The sequence below is a fragment of the Ovis canadensis genome, chromosome 11 (assembly GCF_042477335.2).
Source record: "Ovis canadensis isolate MfBH-ARS-UI-01 breed Bighorn chromosome 11, ARS-UI_OviCan_v2, whole genome shotgun sequence".
Classification (NCBI taxonomy): Eukaryota; Metazoa; Chordata; class Mammalia; order Artiodactyla; family Bovidae; genus Ovis; species Ovis canadensis.
In genome coordinates, this window is record NC_091255.1 from 37,548,039 (window position 1) to 37,566,369 (window position 18,331).

General features: G+C 52.5%; 1 protein-coding gene across 8 annotated transcripts in view; it reads right to left on the reverse strand.

Moving 5' to 3' along the window:
* GAS7 (growth arrest specific 7) overlaps nucleotides 1-18,331 on the reverse strand; it is a 203,306-nt gene that overhangs the window by 23,558 nt on the left and 161,417 nt on the right. For all 8 annotated transcript variants that reach the window (XM_069603558.1, XM_069603562.1, XM_069603563.1 and 5 more), the window contains 4 exons: nucleotides 17,072-17,125; nucleotides 9,199-9,288; nucleotides 5,958-6,073; nucleotides 2,579-2,653 (listed from right to left, as the gene is read on the reverse strand). In XM_069603558.1, coding sequence (XP_069459659.1) covers nucleotides 2,579-2,653; nucleotides 5,958-6,073; nucleotides 9,199-9,288; nucleotides 17,072-17,125 — 335 coding nt within the window. The remainder of the gene's footprint in view (nucleotides 1-2,578; nucleotides 2,654-5,957; nucleotides 6,074-9,198; nucleotides 9,289-17,071; nucleotides 17,126-18,331) is intronic.

Sequence of the window (18,331 nt, forward strand, 5' to 3'; positions counted from 1 at the left end):
AGGTTGTGACCGGGGGCCCGTGTGCCTCCTGGAAGAAGCGTGTGTGTGGGAGGGGGATGTGGGTACAGGGCTGATGGGGTATTTATTCACAGCTATGCTGCAGGTGAGCAATGCCAATCCATGGCTGTGAGTGTGTGGCGGATTGCCCTGTTTGCGGCTGCACGTGTGCACAGCATGCTGGTGAGGCCTGACTCTGGACTCGTGTAGCCAGGAGCACATGCCATGTGTGTGGGCGGGATGCAGTGTCTCTGGCAACGGCCCAGGCCGAGGAGGTGGAATTTCTTAGGAGAAGTAGCACTGCACTGCAGGGCATGGGAACACTTAGGAAAGCCCCATCCTCAGTTCAGAGGGGAGACTCCCTCATGGGTCCCCTCCTGCCTGGTCCCAGACTGGGTACATGGAGCAGGAGGAGGCTGGAGGCAAGTTTCACTGATGTCCCTCAAAGGGACACTGGCCAAGCAGGGCAATCCTGTGGTTTGCAGCCTGCTGGGTCAGTAAAAACCATTCCAACCTCTTGGCTGCATGGCGAGCCCATAAAGAGGCCCTAATCAAAGCTACGTTTGGTTGGCAAAGCCCTGTTCCCTGGAGGATTCAAGCTATGAAGTTAGATTTGGGCTTGTTCAACATCACGGCTCTCTGATGACTATGACAGAGTATCTTCCATCCCCAGGGGCTCACTTCCCTTCATAGGAGGGATTCAAACAGAGACTGCACTGCAGGGAGGTCAGACTAGAGACGGGACCTCGAGGGGCCTTTCAACTCTTACCTTCTGAGATTCTGGTTTTGTTTTGTGATTAAGGGGAAATTCTCTTAACACAAATGTAACAAGGGGATTTCCCTGGTGGCCTGATGGCTAAGACTCAGTGCTCCCAATGCAGGGGAGCACTGGGTTTGACTCCTAATCAGGCAACTAGATCCCACATGCCACAACTAAGATCTAGCACAGCCGAAGAAATATTTTTTAAAAAATTAACCACTTCAAAGAGAACAAGCATTTACTACATTCGCCATCCTGGGAAACTACCATCTCTATCTAGTTCCAAAGCATTTTTTATCAATATCACCCTGTGATGGACTGAATGCTTGTGTTCCCCAAATCCATAGGTTGAAACTCTAGCCTACAGTGTGGCTGTTATTTGGACATTTATCTGTTACTCTAAGGAAGTAGTTAGGGTTAAATGAGGTCATAAGGGTGGGGCCCTGATCTGATAGAATTTGTGTCCTCATAGGAAGAGATACCAGAGTTCCTTCTCTCTCCTCACCAAGGGAAGGCCACCTGCCACACAGGAGAGAGCTCTTACTGGACACTAACCCTGCTGGCACCTTGATCTTAGACTTCCCAGCCTCCAGAATTGGGATTAATTAAATTTCTGTGGCTTAAGTCATATGGCTTAAGTCACTCAGCCTATGGTATTCTATTATAGCAACCTGAGCAGATGAACATACACCCCAGAAGGAAACCTTGTACCCATTAAACAGTTGTTCCCAGTCCCCTTTCCCCAACTCCTGATAACCACCAATCTTCATTCTGTCTCCATGAATCTATCTATTCTGGACATTTCTAAATGGAACCCTATAACATACAACCTTTGCATCTTGCTTCTTCCACTTAGTATAATGTTTTTGAGGTTCATCCACATGGTAACGAGGATCAGTACTTCATTCCTTTTTATGGCTGAATAACTTTTCTATCCATATAGCCAATGTGGACAGACTAAAATTCGCTTATGCATTCATCCCTGATGGACATTTTGGTTATTTCCACTTGGTGACTATAATAAATCACGCTGCTATGAACATGCATGTACATATATTTGAATATCCGCTTTCAATTCTTCTGGATATAAACCTAGGAGTGGAATTGCTGGGTCCTATGGGAGTTCTGGCTAGTTTTCTGAGGCATTGCTAAACTGTTTTCCATAGCAGCTATGCTAATCTGCCTTACCACCAACAGGCTGAAACTCTGTTAACATACGGAGAAGGCAGCAATCTACCCCCAGCTAGGGACTCTTCTGTGGCCAGGAGGGTGGGGCTGGGCCTCCCCCAGCCCAGGTCCCACCCAAGGAGGTCTGGATGGTCACAGCTGGAGGGTGAGGGAAGCCTGGGCCTAGGCTCACAGGAGAGATTCTAACCAAGGGGCCAGGTGTGGAATCATCCCACGTCTAGTTGCCTGCCAGCCTGCTCTCGGAGACAGGGGAGCAGGGGTGGGCATCTGGAGGCTGGTTCCAAGCTACTGGGGAAAGGGCAGAAGGGGTCCTGGCATACTCCAGCATCTGCCAGGAGGCCTTTGGCTACTAATGAGTAAATAACATGGAAGCACAACCTTGAACATGGATGCCCACACCTGGAGTCATGGCTGATCAGCTGGAGCCGTGAATGCCCACCTTGAACCAAGAATGTTCACCATGAACCATGAATGCCCACTTTGAATCATGGGCACCCACCTTCAGCCAGGTGTATGGAGACCTCCCCATCCATATGGGACGGTGGCAATGACCAGTGATCAGAGAAAAGGGGTCCTCCCCTTTCTTGAGTGTCCCTGTCCCTCCCTACCCCCCTCCCTGTTCCTCCTACTCACCCCTCCTCCTGTGCGGCCAAGGAGTTCTGAGAGAGCTTAGCTAAGTTCTTCGCATATTCCTCTTCAATCTTTATCCTGCAAAGGGAGAAAACCCAACACGTCAGCTCCTCAGAGCTAGACCGTGGATCCGACCTGCAGCCTTACTGCTCATTAACGGTATAAAGACCATTAGCTCTGCAAGTACGTGGCTCTTGTCTTTCCACCTAACTCACAGTAGGTGCTTAACATGAGCTGAATGAAGGAATGAAATTGAACCTCAGTCTGCAGAGTTGGGGATTGGTGCCTGTGTGAGGATGAAAAGTGGTCATCTGCATAGCCCCCAGCACAGGGCTGGACACACGGCTAACACTTAAATGAAGAGATGTAATTGGTAATGGACCATGGCTGCCCTGCCCCCTAGTGAGAGCTCTGGCATGAGAGCTTGCAAGGTAGCCACAGCCCCTAAGAAGCAGGAAGAGAACCCTGTCCATGGTCTCCCAGCCCTCAAGGCCGCCAACTTCCCAGTCTCCAGGGTGCAAGCATCTCCATGGAAACCAGTGGTGCCCAGCGGATGCCACATCCCCAGAGAGGGAAGTTGCCTTGGATTTCACTTCCAGCAGGCCCCTTGACACACTTTCAAGGCAGCTCTCCGGGGAGGGGTCTGTACTGTCTGCCACAACTGTGTAAAACGTGTTGTCATGGTATTAGTCACTGTCTAAGGGGTGCCCTGAGGGGCCATGCTTGTGACGACCAGAGCCGGCCAGACGGCCAGGGCCTCAGAGAGGCCCCTAGTCCATCATCTGGCAAATGAAACAAACCCAGAAATGCTCCCAGGGCCGCAGCGTTTGCTTCTTGGCTTCTCAGGAGCTGAAGCGTGAAAGGATGTAGAGCAACCTGACCGAGTCTCCGGGAAGCGTTCAGGGGTTGCGATCGCTTCCCACGTCAGTGCTGAGAGGCCCAGTCTCAGTCCTTCTCTCACCACCACCTCTGCCATCTCCACATCCTCTCGAGCCTGCCTCCCTTGCTTCCTCTCCATCCACCGAGTCTTTAGTCCCTCCTCTCCCCAGGAGGACATGGACGGTCAGCCTGCACCCTCTGGCCACGAGATTTCTCGAGAAAGTGGATCTAACCATGTCAAAACCATGTCACACTCTTAGCTTCAAAGGTTTAGCAATGCCAACTGTGTGCACCGGGCACGAGGCCCGTCCTCTCCAGGGCTGGTGCCAGCCTCGCTCCCCTAAGTTGAGGTCATGTGATTCATCGGATGGCTGGCCTCCCACCCTGGCCCAGCTCTTGCCTCTGCACCTCAGGTCCCACCCCTCCTGTCTCTGAAAGGTGCCCCTTCGAGACCCTAGGTGGACTGAGAAAAGTCTCAGGAGTCCACCTGTCCCAGGGAAGACCAGGGTTCTCACAGGTATGGTTCCATTTATTTGTTAATGTGACATCTTTATGAAAGCATAAACCGCAAGTGTGTTCAAACTTGGCTTTTCTAGCCATTTTCCTCTTGGCCTGGTTTCTACTATTGTTTTCTGACACCTGAACTACGCAGTCTCTCAATTTCCTACCTGTTTCATAAGCCATAAAGATTTGATTATATCTATAGAAAACAGGCCTCCTAAAGGAAAGTTATGACCAACCTAGATAGCATATTCAAAAGCAGAGACATTACTTTGCCAACAAAGGTCCGTCTAGTCAAGGCTGTGGTTTTCCCAGTGGTCATGTATGGATGTGAGAGTTGGACTGTGAAGAAGGCTGAGCGCCGAAGAATTGATGCTTTTGAACTGTGGTATTGGAGAAGACTCTTGAGAGTCCCTTGGACTGCAAGGAGATCCAACCAGACCATTCTAAAGGAGATCAACCCTGGGATTTCTTTGGAAGGAATGATGCTAAAGCTGAAACTCCAGTACTTTGGCCACATCATGGGAAGAGTTGACTCACTGGAAAAGACTCTGATGCTGGGAGGGTTTGGGGGCAGGAGGAGAAGGCTGGATGGCATCACTGACTCGATGGCCATGAGTCTGAGTGAACTCCGGGAGTTGGTGATGGACAGGGAGGCCTGGCGTGCTGCGATTCATGGGGCTGCAAAGAGTCGGACACGACTGAGCGACTGAATTGAACTGAACTGAAAGGAAAGCAGGTGCTTTAACACAACATAGAACTGTTACTGCAGTGTTGTTGCTTTAATTGAAAAAGAACAATGAGGGACTTCCCTGGCGGTCTAGTGGCTGAGACTCTGCACTTCCAATACAAGGGGCGTGGGTTCGAACCCTGGTGGGTGAACCAACATCCCACATGCCCCTTAGCATGGCCAAAAGAAAATTATTTCAAAAACACATTGCCATTTACCGTAAATATTTCCAGTGTGCCTTTGAAATTCCAGATACTAAGTTGTGTGTATGTATGTGTGTGAAGGAGGGGGGTATGCATATGTGTGTGAGTGTGCAGGTGAATGTCAGCTTAACAGTCTCATAACTTGGAGAGCCTGCGGAGGGGAGGGAGGGAGACGGAGAAGGAGCTTGTCCCTGTAACTTTCTCCACTTCCATTAGGCTGAATTCATCATTCCCTTGGCTTTGCTGATGGCTCAAGGGTTAAGAATCTGCCTGCCAATGCAGGAGACACAGGTTTGATCCGTGGTAGGGAAGATCTCCTGGAGGAGGAAATGGCAACCCAGTCCAGTATTCTTGCCTGGAGAATTCCATGGACAGAGGAGCCTGGTGGGCCACAGTCCAGGGGGTTGCAAAACAGTCAGACATGACTGAGCAGGCATGCATTTTTTCCTCATCTACACACAGGCAAACCACTATTATACTCTCTGCTCTTATCATAATGACCTCACCTCTCCCATTAGACTGAGTTCCCTGAAGGCAGAGATGGAGGTAGGGGTGGGTGTTTCTGGATGCCCAGGGCTGGGACACGGTTTTGACACAAAGAGGAGCAGAAAGGTAACATTCTCCTTTTTTGTTACATTAAAGAACAGCGGCTATGCATGCACAGATAAGCAGAGGAGCCGAGCAGTCTTCATGGCGATATATTAAGGAGTGGTGGGGACTGTGGCAAACCGGAAGCACAGGCTCCCAGCACACGGGCAGCTTCTCCTCAGCTCCGGTCAACTGTTGCATGAGGGAAGCACAGTCACGGAGCCAGACCGTTTGCTCTCCCCAGAGATGCCAGATATGCAGATTTTAATGTGAAATCCACCAGTTCTTTTTAAATGTTGGTTCGAATCTTTGAAAACACTACATAGGCCAAAGCAACACACCTGCTGGCCAGACCTGTCCCGAGGCCTGTGAGTCTGACTCCTGTCTTGTACTTCCCTTAGTGCAGAGCTGGGTGTGTGGGGCTCACGGGCCACGGTGGGTGCCATCACCAGCCCCGGAGCAGGGAGGGCCCAGGACTCACCTTTCCCGGATGAACTCCGACATTTCCTTCTGCATCTGCTTGCCCTTCAGCTGTTTCTGCAGCAGCAGTTCAAACCCAGCCACCGTGCCGTTGCCTTGGGAGTCCTTCTTGTCAGCCTAGGAGGGAGAGAGAGGCAGGAGCGCTTAGGTGACACCAGCGTCTGGAGCGGGGAGGAATGGAGTGTAGGGAAGACAGACCCCAGAAAAGACCCTGTTGTTCTTCAGTTGCTCAGTCATGTCCAACTTTTCGTGACCTCATGGACTGCAGCACACCAGGCTTCCCGTCCTTCACCATCTCCTGGAGTTTGCTCAAACTGCTGTCTACTAAGTCAGTGATGCCATCCAACCATCTCATCTTCTGCCACACCCCTCTCTGCCTGCCCTTAATCTGTCCCAGTATTAGGGTCTTTTCCAGTGAGTTGGCTCCTCACATCAGGTGCCCAAAGTATTGGAGCTTCAGCTTCAGCATTAGTCCTTCCAATGAATACTCAGGGTTGATTTCCTTTTATTGTCTGGTTTGATCTTGCAGTCCAAGGTACTCTCAAGAGAACCCAAGTCACCTGCTAATAACCCTGACCTCAGCCCGAGAAGGAGGACGAGGGCAGTAGTCTCAGCTGCCCCAACTCACGCCCCTCCCGGCACCCTTGCCCCAGCGTGCTCCCAGGTGCTTGAGCCCTGAGCACTGCAGCTGCCCCACATCTGGGCCTCTCAACCCCTCAACCTGGAAATGAAGAGTGGGAAGGGCAGGTGGCCAGGAACACAGGCAGCAGGTGGCTGCTGGGGCTGGCTAGATCCTCTGCAGAGTTTTAGCATCTTGACTGAGCTGGGAGACAGTGGATAACCTTGGGGGCAGGCACCCCCAACCCTGAGCCCAGTGCCATCCTCCAATGCACATGCCTAAAAAATCGCAGTGGCTTCTGGGGAGAAGCTGGACTGAAGGGCTGCTGCCGGAGTGGAAAAGGGCAGGTTTTCAGGGTTGACATCTCAGCCACATCACAGTGCGGCTGCTCTGGCCATTGGAAACTCACTCCGAGTACATTTAAGATGTGCGCACTCCATTGTATGAATGCTACATCTTCATGAAAAAGCCAAAGAAAAATTATTCAAAACGCTTAGCCCCAGTCCACCTCCCAGAGAGGATGGACAGGCCAAGAGATTTGTCTGCACTGGGAAAACCAGCCCAAAGAAGTGGGCTTTAAGGATTGTGTCAGCAGAGAAATTTCTGTGAGAAGAAAAGGTCTTGATGGTCAGGGAGATAAAGCCCTAGAGTAAGTATCAGAGTCCCAGGGAGCCTGGATCGGGATGCAAGCAGGATGGCACTGACCAGCAGCAGGATTGCCCACTCCCCCTCACTCTCCAACCCCCCTCCCTCCACTGACCTCTGGCTCCCAGGGTACCCATTCCTGGAGTCTAAGCTGGTCCCCTTCCCATGCTCTGGTTCCTGTTCCCTTCTTGTCGGATGACATCTCCAAATTCAGCTCCTCCCCTCCATCTCCGTAGCTGCCACCATCTTCCCTGGCCTCCCAGAGGTTAATGGGCACACCTGCCTTCCCTACATGACACATGGGGCTTCCCAGGTGGTACCAGTGGGAAAGAAAATCCACCTGCCAATGCAGGAGATGTAAGAGATGCAGGTTCAATCCCTGGGTCTGGGAGGTCCCCTGCAGGAGGGCAGGGCAGCCCACTCCATTATTTTGCCTGGAGAATCCCATAAACTGAGGAGCCATAGGGTTGCATAGAGTTGGGACATGACTGAAACGACATAACATGCATGCATGTTCCAAGGCACATACAAATCAGATCACATCCTGTTCCTGTTTGAATCCTCCACCACCTGTTTGAATCCTCCACCATCTGTTTATACTGCAAACAGAATAAAATACAACACACTGATGGAGCCTATGAGGTCTCATACACTCTGGTCCCTGCTCATCCACACCCCTGGGCTCTTTCTTCACCATCTCCAGGTGTGTCTTGCCAGAGTCAGAGTTCTTCCTGCAATATCCCCACCCCGTACTCATCTCAGAAGATCTAGAAGAAACACAGATGGGGCAACAGGAGTCCCTGGCTAGCTTCTAAAGTGCAAGAGGTTTGGTAGGAAGACAAAAGCGACTGTTTAATATACACTTGGTTAGCAAATCTAAAAAAGGGTAGATAATTCATTCTGCATGGTGGTTGAAATTTTATAAAGTTTTTTTTTTTTTTTAAATTTCTGATTCCTTGGGGCCTTTGCAAAACTTTATTTTTTTAGGTGTACCATTGGTGATGGTGATTAAGTCGCTCAGTCGTGTCCAACTCTTTGTGACCCCATGGACTGTGGCCTGCTAGGTTCCTCCATCCATGGGATTTCCCAGGCAAAAACACTGGAGTGGGTTGCCATTTCCTTCTCTAGGGGAGCCTCCAGACCCAGGGACTGAACCTGTGGCTCCTGCATCGCAGGCAGATATTTTACTGCTAGGCCACCAGGGAAGTCCCTGTGTACAATCACTGGTTTTTAATACATACACAGGTCATACAATCATCACCACTGTCTGATTCCAGAATGCAGTGATTTCATTTTTAAAGCCCTCGTTAACTTTAAAATACTAATGTCCAGGAGGACTCCCAGAGTTTCTGCGTAGGATTCGGCATCTGTCAAAAGACGTTTAATTCTGGAAAACTACACATAAAATGTATCATCTTAACCATTTTCAAGTGCACAGTTCAGTGGCATTAAATATACTTGCACTGTTGGGCAACCATCACCATCATCCTGTTCCAGAACTTGCTTATCTTGCAAAACTGGAGGTTCCCATAAGTAACACAAAAGCTCTGGAACCACAGAGTTGCTCACGCTGGAGCTCCCTATAAACTCCTGGAGACTTTGATAGAGACAGGAAGGCTGTCAGAGAAGCACCGTCCAAGATCACCTTCAAGAGCGACAGAACAGGCTGGAGCCCAGGTTCCTTTCATGGAACTGATTTTGGTCTCTTGTCACCGCTGAGCGGCAAGGTGACCCTCCAGGTTACCTACATTCTGGCTGGAGTTTCCGTTTTGTCCTGTGGACTCTCTGAGGTTTACAGAATAACCTAGACTCCAAGTGGGTCCTAAGTTTCCAGCCTCCAGTGCTCAACTGACTGTCAGCTGTCAGGATTCATCTGGAGAAGTTGCTTTGCTTTGAGCTCAAGGCTCCTCCCGTACCTCTCGGGTGCTCACTCCTGGTTCCTGGGACCCCAGGACAGGGAACCCCGAGCACCACTTACCCAGAAGTAGTCACAGTAGCTCCACTCGGTCGGTTTCAGCAGTTGCTGCTCCGGCATTGTGTCTGGGTGAGGGAACGTCACGCAGTTTATCTGGAAGGCACAGACAGGAGAGAGCACAACTTGGCTAGAGGGTTAGGAGAAGCTCGGGAGGCTTTGGTCCCAGGATACAGCACTCAGGAAGTCTCCCTACAGGGCCAGCTTGGTAGAGAACACGCATTGGTATCACGCGGTGGTCAGCACTCAAATGAGGGGCGACCGGCATTCACCCCCACCCCACAGGGGCGGGAATCAGTCCAAACCGTCTGAGAGAGCAGTGCAACAGGACTTAACAACACATCAAATGTCCTCCACCAGTGACTCTGCTTGTAGGATTCTCCCCTACTCCTGCACACGGTTACAGGGACTTAAACACACGGTTTTCACCACAGCTCTGTCTACATAGCAAAAGGCTAGAACCCAGCTCTCCTGTCCATCGGCAAGAGACTCATTAGAAAGTATGAGACAGACACGGACAGGAATCATAACCATGGTGAAAGGCCCAGCAAGGCGTTCTTCTGTACTTAAGGAAGGCAGAGGACAGTGTTAAGTGGGTGGGTGGCTGGGAAGAAGAGGTGGAATAGTATTCACAGTTTGTTGTCTTAGTGTTAAGAAACAACAAAAAAAAGGAGGTAGGAATAGATACCAATTTGGCATATTTCTGGGAGGAAACTGATGACATCATTTGCTTCTAGGGAAAGGAATTAAGTGGCTGAGCATCCTGGGTGAGAGGTTACCTTATGAATTTTATCTCAGGATATATATTCTATAAACATATCAAATTAAAAGACACTTGCTCCTTGGAAGAAAAGCTATGACAAACCTAGACAGCATATTCAAAAGCAGAGACAACAATTTACTAACAAAGCTGCATATAGTCAAAGCTATGGTTTTTCCAGTAGTCATGTACAGATATGTGGGTTGGATCATAAAGAAGGCTGAGCGCTGGAGAATTGATGCATTTGAATTACAGGGCTGGAGAAGACTCTTGAGAGTCCCTGAGACAGCAAGGAAATCAAACCAGTCAATCCCAAAGGAAATCAACCCTGAATATTCATTGGAAGGACTGATGCGAATACTTTGGCCACCTGATGCAAAAAGTCAATTCACTGGAAAAGACCCTGGTGCTGAGAAAGACTAAGGGCAGGAGGAGAAGGGGGTGGTTGACAGAGGGTGAGAGAGTTGGATGGCATTACTGATTCAATGGACACGAATCTGAGCAAACTCTGGGAGACAGTGGAGGACAGGGGAGCCTGGTGTGCTGCAGACCATGGAGTCGCTAAGAGGCAGACACGACTTGGCAACTGAACAGCAACATACATTCTATGAACAAAGAGAGCTGAAATGAGAATCCCGGGTGTGTGCCTGGGGCTAGCTGGCCCAGGAGAGAGCAGGGCAGAGATTCCTGGGCTCTGTCTCATACTTTTCTGCCGGAGCCTGTCTGTAGCACTCCTGGCTTTCCCTGCTTGGCAGCTGTGCCTTCGCCGCCGACCCTGCTGATGCTGCTTCAAGCCCCGCATCTGCTCCTGGAGAGTCTGCTAATTTGTTCTGGGAGCTGTAAGGCCTCAGGAAGGCAAGGCCTAAGCCCCGGCAGTCTTTAACCCTCATCACAATCCCAGCAACTGCTGAAATGGGAGTCATCAGACGTTCAGGGGGAGAACAGTACAGAAAATCCCCGAGGTTCTGAATAGAAGCCACAAACTCCATTGCCAGAAAGCCATGCAAACAAGTGTGGGGCTGCACGTCATGGAAACTGCAGCTCAGGTTGTGGGGGGTGACCAGCCTCCACATTCAAATGTGGGGTAGGGCGGGGAGGGTCTGTCTGTGGGGGCGGGGAGCAGATTCCTCTCAGCTCCCGCCAACTGCTGTCAAGTCAGAGTGAAGTGTCCAGGGCTGTCAGCTTATGTGATGACTTGACAGTAGTGGAGAATGAGGATTTATACGTGAGGTATCTCAACGCTTGAAAGTGAAAGTGTTAGTTGCTCAGTCATGTCCGACTCTTTGTGACCCCATGGACTACTGTAGGCTGCCCAGCTCCTCTGTCCATGGAATTCTCCAGGCAAGAATACTGGAGTGGGTTGCCAGTCCCTTCCCCAATGTTGGAAATTCACTCATGGTTAATAACAGCAATGACAACCCCTTGCAAGTCAAAGCAACTCCTCTGCCAGTTGAGTCAGCTCTTTGGGTCCCCAGCTGCAGCCTCTGATTTAGGGGCTCGGGGGTGGCTGGAAGTAAATTCAGTAAGTATGGCTGGGGGGAGAATCCAGGAGAAATTCCAGCCAAGGAAAGAGCCCCCTCTTCTCAGAAACTAGCATCTGGCCAATGTAAGGGCAGAGAGTCCAGCTCTGGGAGGAAATGTGATGCAGGAGGCAGGCCCATGGCCAGGGATGATCCGGAGAGCCCTGGGCAGGGGGGACACGGAATGCCACCAAGGTCCAGGTGGGGCCCAAGGCAACCCAGGGGTGGGGAGCTTCCCCCTAAAGCCCAGCCCACAGCCACCTGAGGCCCTGCAGTGTCGGGGGCCAGCCAGCCTCTCGACGCCCAGCTCAGGCAATGGGTCTTCCCAAACCCTCTTTTCAGGCTGACACTCCAGAGAATGTCCAGAGGGGAGTCTCCTTCTGGAAAGCAGAGCCGGATTCCAAAGCCTCACATGGTCCTTATTTCATGTTCCAGCTTTTCTTGCCTCAACAAATAATGATGATCACAGCCCATCTTTATTTTGTTTCATAATGTAGCCCATGGCAATTGCAAGCAAATGTAATAATGACAACTATGACATTACCCTGGGCATTAAGAATCATGGAGTAGGAGGTTGAAGGTACTCAGAGGGGATATAAAGGTCTTCTAGAAAGTGCTGTCCAGGGTCTAGAAGGCGGGGGGTGGGGGGGTGGCGTCCCACAAGTAGCGGCCCTGTAACCATCACTGAAGGAAAGCTAATGGGGCTGGGGGAAAGGGCTTGTGGCTTCTGCGGCTCTGAGGGCACCAGCCCTCAGAGGGACTGGCCAGCGGCCCCACAGTGCCCGTCTCCACTCAGTCAGCCCTGATTTTGGCATTTCTTTGGCCCAGGAATCTCACAGGAACTTTCCCGAACCCTCGCAGAGCCCTGCACCCCCCTGGTGGGCATCTCCAGAACTGCACCTCACCGACCCCACAGTGGGAGGAACTTGTAAAACTCGTGGAATTCCTGGGAGAATTCCTGCCAAGAGCTTTGGTGGATCTTCACTTCATCCTCCCGGCAACCCCACGAGCTGGGTCACAGTGGCCTCATTTGATTAACTGAGGGTCACAGAAGTTATCTGCATCCATGAGGCTGTACCAGGAACACTTGCTCGTCCGCGGTTCATGCAAACCTTTGTTGAACAGCTACCTGGTGCTGAGCACTAGGGTAGATCTTTCTAGGACTTTGGACACGTGCATTTGTATTTCTCCTGACTGCTTGTGTAGCATCTCTCTTTCTTTGCCAGCGAGTCTGAACCAGGAGAGGAGGAAACTGCCCTGCTCCCCGCTGTGTCCCAGCACTGCCACAGGATGGGAGCTGTCAGTGTTTGTCAGTACAGTGAATAGAGGCCAGAGACAGAAGGGGTGGTCTCTGCCCTAGACAGTTTTACAGGCTGATGAAGAAGGCAAACAAAGAAATAATGAGTAATTGCAAACTTCATCTGTAATGGTGGAACCAGGGTCAGAAGCCAGCCAGGTTAAGCTGGCCCTTAACCTGTGTCACACGACCTTCTGACACACTTAGATGTAACTATGCCATGTCCCCATCCAAGGCAGGGGTGCAAGTAGGGAGGGGTGCTGGATGGGGGAGCAGGACAAGATGCCTTCTACCCTGTACTGTCTGGGGAAAGTTCCAGGGGTCCCTCCCACTCTTGCTCCCAAGATCATCACCCTCGACCAGCAGTGTCTTCGCTCGGAGACTGACTCTAGCCCCTAGTAACCATAGTAACATCTGCTCTGCTCCCAGTGGGCCCACTGAGCAGCTGGGGTTCCACCAGAACCACAAGAGCAGCCCCCAGAATCTCGGGGTGGGGGCGTCTTAAGGGGCCTACAGTCACCACAAAAGCATCCAACCACGGTGGGAGACCTGTTGAATACAAGTGCAACCCAGCCAAGGGCCTCATGCGGGGAGGCCCAGCACGGAGGCCTCCCTGGAGGCAGAGGCCGCCTTCAGCACAGTAAAGTTGGCGTTTTTACCTCTAAATGGGCCCTGACCTTCTGTCCCACTCTTCGCACCTCACGGACTGCAGCAGGCATGCCAGGCTTCCCTGTCCTCCACCATCTCCCGGACTTTGCTCAAACTCAAGCCTATTGAGTCAGTGACGCCATCCAACCATCTTGTCCTCTGTTACCCTCTCCTCCTGCCCTCAATCTTTCCCAGCATCAGGGTCTTTTCCAATGAGTCAGCTCTTCCCATCAGGTGGCCAAAGGACTGGAGCTTCAGCCTCGTCAGTCCTTCCAGTGAATATTCAGGGTTGATTTCCTTTAGGGTGGATTGCTCTGATCTCCTTGCTCTACAGAATTTCCTCCTAGAGAGAGGCTAATGGGGAGGCTATGGAAGAGGCAAAAGCCAGAGCGGGGACCTACGGAAGCAGAACAGAAATGCCCCGTGGTGCACACACATCCAAGCTCCCACCCAGGGCCCCAGGGAGCCACATCAGGGACCCGAAGACCAGGGGAGCCCAGACTCCTCTTTCTAGGGCAGGAGTGTGGCTGGCCGGCTTGGCTGTCATCTGTTCTCGAATCCTCTCGATTTTGATGCATGTTGGTGCCAAGGGCTGTGAACTGCCATCACCGCCCGTCACTTCCAATCAAGCCCACTCACCACCAGCCCTACCTGGGGCTCCATTGCTGTCAAGCAGCGCATGTGTCTGCCTCTTCAAAACTTCTTCCAGACCCAGTGGGGCGGGGTGTGTGGGGGAGGGGGCAAGCCAGAGAATCAGAATGAACCTGGGTCCTTGCATCTCAGCCACATTGGTAGCCAGACTCGGACGCCTGGTTGTATCCGTCATTGCCACACAGGCCTGCAAATCTCTGCTCCTTGGGTCAGACCGTGTGAGATGACCCTCACCCCAATCCCACACGCCAGGAGGAGGGAAGCTTGGGCCTCAGCTCCATGCTCCCCCCTCAGCCCCACCCCTGCAATATCGCCTCCCAGGGAAATCATGAGCTCTGCAGGATCAGGGCTCAGAGGAAGGAGCTGTGGGTGGAGAGAGAGTACTCCCTGGGAGGGAGAGAGCCGAGGCACAGAGGTCTTCAGCCCTGCCGGCCAGCCAGCGAGGACACCCACCTCCAGTCTGGAGATGAGCAGGGCCCCCTGGGCTGGCAGCCGGCAGACCCAGGTTCAAAGCCAGGGGGCTCTGTTCCTCACTCTCGCTGTATCCCTCCTCACTCACCCCAGCAAAAAGTCCCTAAGGCTTGAGTGTTTATTTCAAACCCCTGGGGGATGCTGGTTACAACCCAAACCTTATAGCCTCACCCTGGAGGGACCAACCTAGGAACCCACATTTTAAACAAGTGCCCCTGAGGCTCTGGATGAGAGGCAGTGATGCAGGGCAGTGGGAAGGAGGAGGGAAGGTGGTGAGGCAGGGATGGAGGAGGTGAGTTGCCAGGAGACCCAGGGCCACACCCAGCCCGCACAGGCAAAGCCCTAAGCTCTGGCGGAAAGGCCCTAAGCTCTGGCGGAAAGGCAGACCAAGGCAGGTGACTCAGGCCCCACCCTGTGAGAGGCATACCATCACCCAAGGGAGGCATAACCCTCTGCTTCCCGCTTTTCACTTCTCTATGCACTCTTCTTCTACAATGCTAACATATTCCCTCTCTTGCACTTTCTTCTCCCGATTTCAGGAAACTTTAGGAGCTCCTACTTTGCCCTAGCACCCTAGGGGCTTTTTTGCAAAGATGCGCCTATGGGAGGTCTGCCCAGGGGGTGCGGTGGGGGTCTCCCACACCCTGCCCATCAGCTCCAGTAACAAGGAAACTGTCCCTGGCCCCACACTGAGTCGCCTGGTCCCCCACCTCAGGGGGCAACTTCTAGGGGGACACTGCTGGTGGTAAGAGTTCAGGTCTCAGGTATATGCTTTAATATACAGTATTTGTTTATACTGGATATTAACGCATGTATGTGGAATCTAAAAAAAACGGTATAGGTGGTCCTATTTGTAAAGTAGAAATAGGGACACAGACACAGAGAACCAGCGTATGGATGCCAAGGGGGAACGGGAAGAGCGGAAGGAATTGGGAGGTGCCGACTGACATATATACACTACTGATACTATGGTCAGAATCGATGACTGGTAAGAGCCTCCCGTAGAGCTCAGGGAACTCAGGAAGCTCATGCCCGGTGCTGACCTAAATGGGAAGGAAATCCAAAAAAGAGGGGATGTATGTATAGATACAGCTGATTCACTTCACTGTTCAGGAGAAACTTAACATGACACTGTAAAGCAACTCTACTCAAATAAAAATTAATGGGAAACAAAAAAGGGGGCACGGGTCTCAAGCCCTGATGCTTCCTAGCTGTGACCTTGGCTGAGGTCCTGCTCTGTGCCTCAGTCTCCTCATCTGTAAATAGGGTGATGAGGAAACTAGTGTGAACTGAGCACCTACTGCGTGCCAGGCTGTTCTAAGGGCTTTCCAGGTATGAACCGACTCTGTCCTTACACCATCCCTAGTGCACACACGCCCACCATCTCCCCATTGTGCAGACGGGGACACAGAGAGGCCAGGAAAGCTTCCCCAGGGAGCTGCCCAGCTCAGAAGTTCTGTGACTGACACCCTGGGTTCAGAGTCTAGCTTCCCCATCCCCACACCCACCTTGGCCCAATCACCCGGCCCTCCCTCAGTGGCTGGAGACTCGGATGGGTGCTCAGAAGCCTACTGGTGCATAATAAATGCGCACGCAGCCGCAGCAGTTGCGACTGTTACTGTCACTGCTTGCCCGCGGCTTCTTCCTCCAAAGTGGGTGTGCCGCCCGCACGAGCCGGGGCTGGGGTCTCCCTGTCACCTCCATCTCCGAGGTGGCGGGCAGCATGGCAAGGACTGTGTGACGGGGCCTGAGCGACCCATCCCCTGGTCCCAGCTCTGCGGCACCTGGTCAAAACCGCATACCCGGGACCACACTTCTCCCGTCTCCAAGTTCTGGTCTGTCTGAGCAGACGGACAAGTTGTCTCTACCTGGAGGGATGTTGACATTCAGTGCCAGCTTTCCCCGAGCACAAGGCTGATGTGGCGTGGGGGCAGTGGGGAGGGAAACGGGGGCAGGTCCTCTACAGCCTCCACGGGGTCGGGGGGCCGGGGAGTCTTGGCGGGCTTTCGGGAGAGCCCTGGGAGACTGTGTGGCTGCTCTAGGCAGAGGCTGCCTGCTTCCCCATCAGCAACTCTATTCTTAGGGTGCTTTCTCTTGCTCTTAACTTTGACATCTTCCAGAAGTTACCCCGCACAAAAGCCACCCTGCCATAGCTGTAATTTACACGTCACGTCGCTTGCTCAGAGCACAATCCACCCCCTCCCACCCACTCCCACACACCACCTTCCCTCGCCTGCCCTGAGAAAAATGCTTTCTGCATTACTCTGAACATCATTCCTTCCACTTGTTTGCCCGGAGAGAAAAAGTGAAATAAGAAATCAACAGAAGAAGGGCCGGGGCAAGGCAGGGGGCGGGGGGGAGCGGGGGAGGCAGGGGGTGGTGGGAAAGTTCAGCTACCTCCAAGCTTTAGAACTTCGCAGATTCTAGGCTGGGCATCGCTTCCACTGCGAGGCTCACATCGCCACGGCGACAGCCCAGCTGTGGACCAGAGTCCCAGCCTGCCACCCCACCTGCCGCGCGAGAGCCACTTACTGTGATGCTGTTTTCCTTGCTCTGCTTTTTGCTTGGTGACGAGGATCCCAGGTTCTGGGGAGAGAGGCAAGAGACATCGTCAGAGCTGTTCTCCATATTGGACATCCTTTTTCCTTCGGGTTCCCTGAAGGTGGAGGGATGGGTTAAAAGCCCCGTGCAGGCGAAGTTCGAAGTTCGAGGATGCTCCTTCAGCTGTCGTTAACCCCTAAGTCACCATGTTCTGGGAGAGGGCACGCAGGAGCCTTCCATGCCCTGGCTTGAAGGCGAATTGGAGGAAACCTCCCAACAGGAGCTCTGAGAAAACTGCTCCAAAGCAGGTCTGCCTCCTCATCTCCCCATCGGTGGCTGGGAGCATTAACCCTTCAGCTGCCCTCTGCTGGTAAGCAGTTCTAAGAGCTGTCTCCACCTGCAGAATCCATCCAGGAGTAGAGAGTTAAGGCGGACTGTGGGCCACCATCTCCTGGCACGGGATTCAGAACAAGACATCTTATTCCGAATTCCCCACTATGTCCAACATATCATACCCTGGATCCATGTACTGTGGACTGGGGTGCTCAGCCACACCTCTGTGACTTGTCACCCTCCCTACCCCAAGAGCAGGGAGGCTGTGATTTCAGCTTCCATTCCAACTTTGGGGTTGCCTTTTGGGGCCTTCCGTTTGCCGGCAAGAAGACACTCATCCCAAGGACCACTGGGCCCACCGGCCCTCAGCAGCTTGCCTCTAGACCCTGGATGGCCCTGGAATGGAAAATTCGGGATTGCCAGCAGAAAACACCACACTGGTCCTAAGAGTCTAAGGCCCTGATGGGGAAGGTCAAGTCCGGGCCTTTGCTGTCCCATTAGCTGCTACATTAGGGACTCAGTAGGGTCCCTGAGCAAGACATGGGATGTGTACCCGTCCTGAGCCACACGTCGAGCTGGGAAGCAGGCTGGCCCCTAAGGCACTGCGGCAGCATTGCATGTGTGTCCTGGGACTCACAGCCTTATTCTTTCTCTCGGCCTTTACAGGGAAAGGCCCAGAAAAAGCATGGGGGGGCTTCTCCAGCAAGCCCCAGGGAACCAACAGCTCCCATCCCCAGGCCAGCACAGCCCTGGATCACCCAGCAAGATGAGTGTCTTGTGGGGGTGGGGGCAAGCCAGCCCCTGCCTCAGGAACCCAACTGCTCCTCAGGCAAAATAAGGAGCTTAAGGGAGTTCCTGCCCGCAGTCTCCTCATTCCCAGACTGTTCCCGGCTAGATCCACCCTCTGTCCCTCACTCC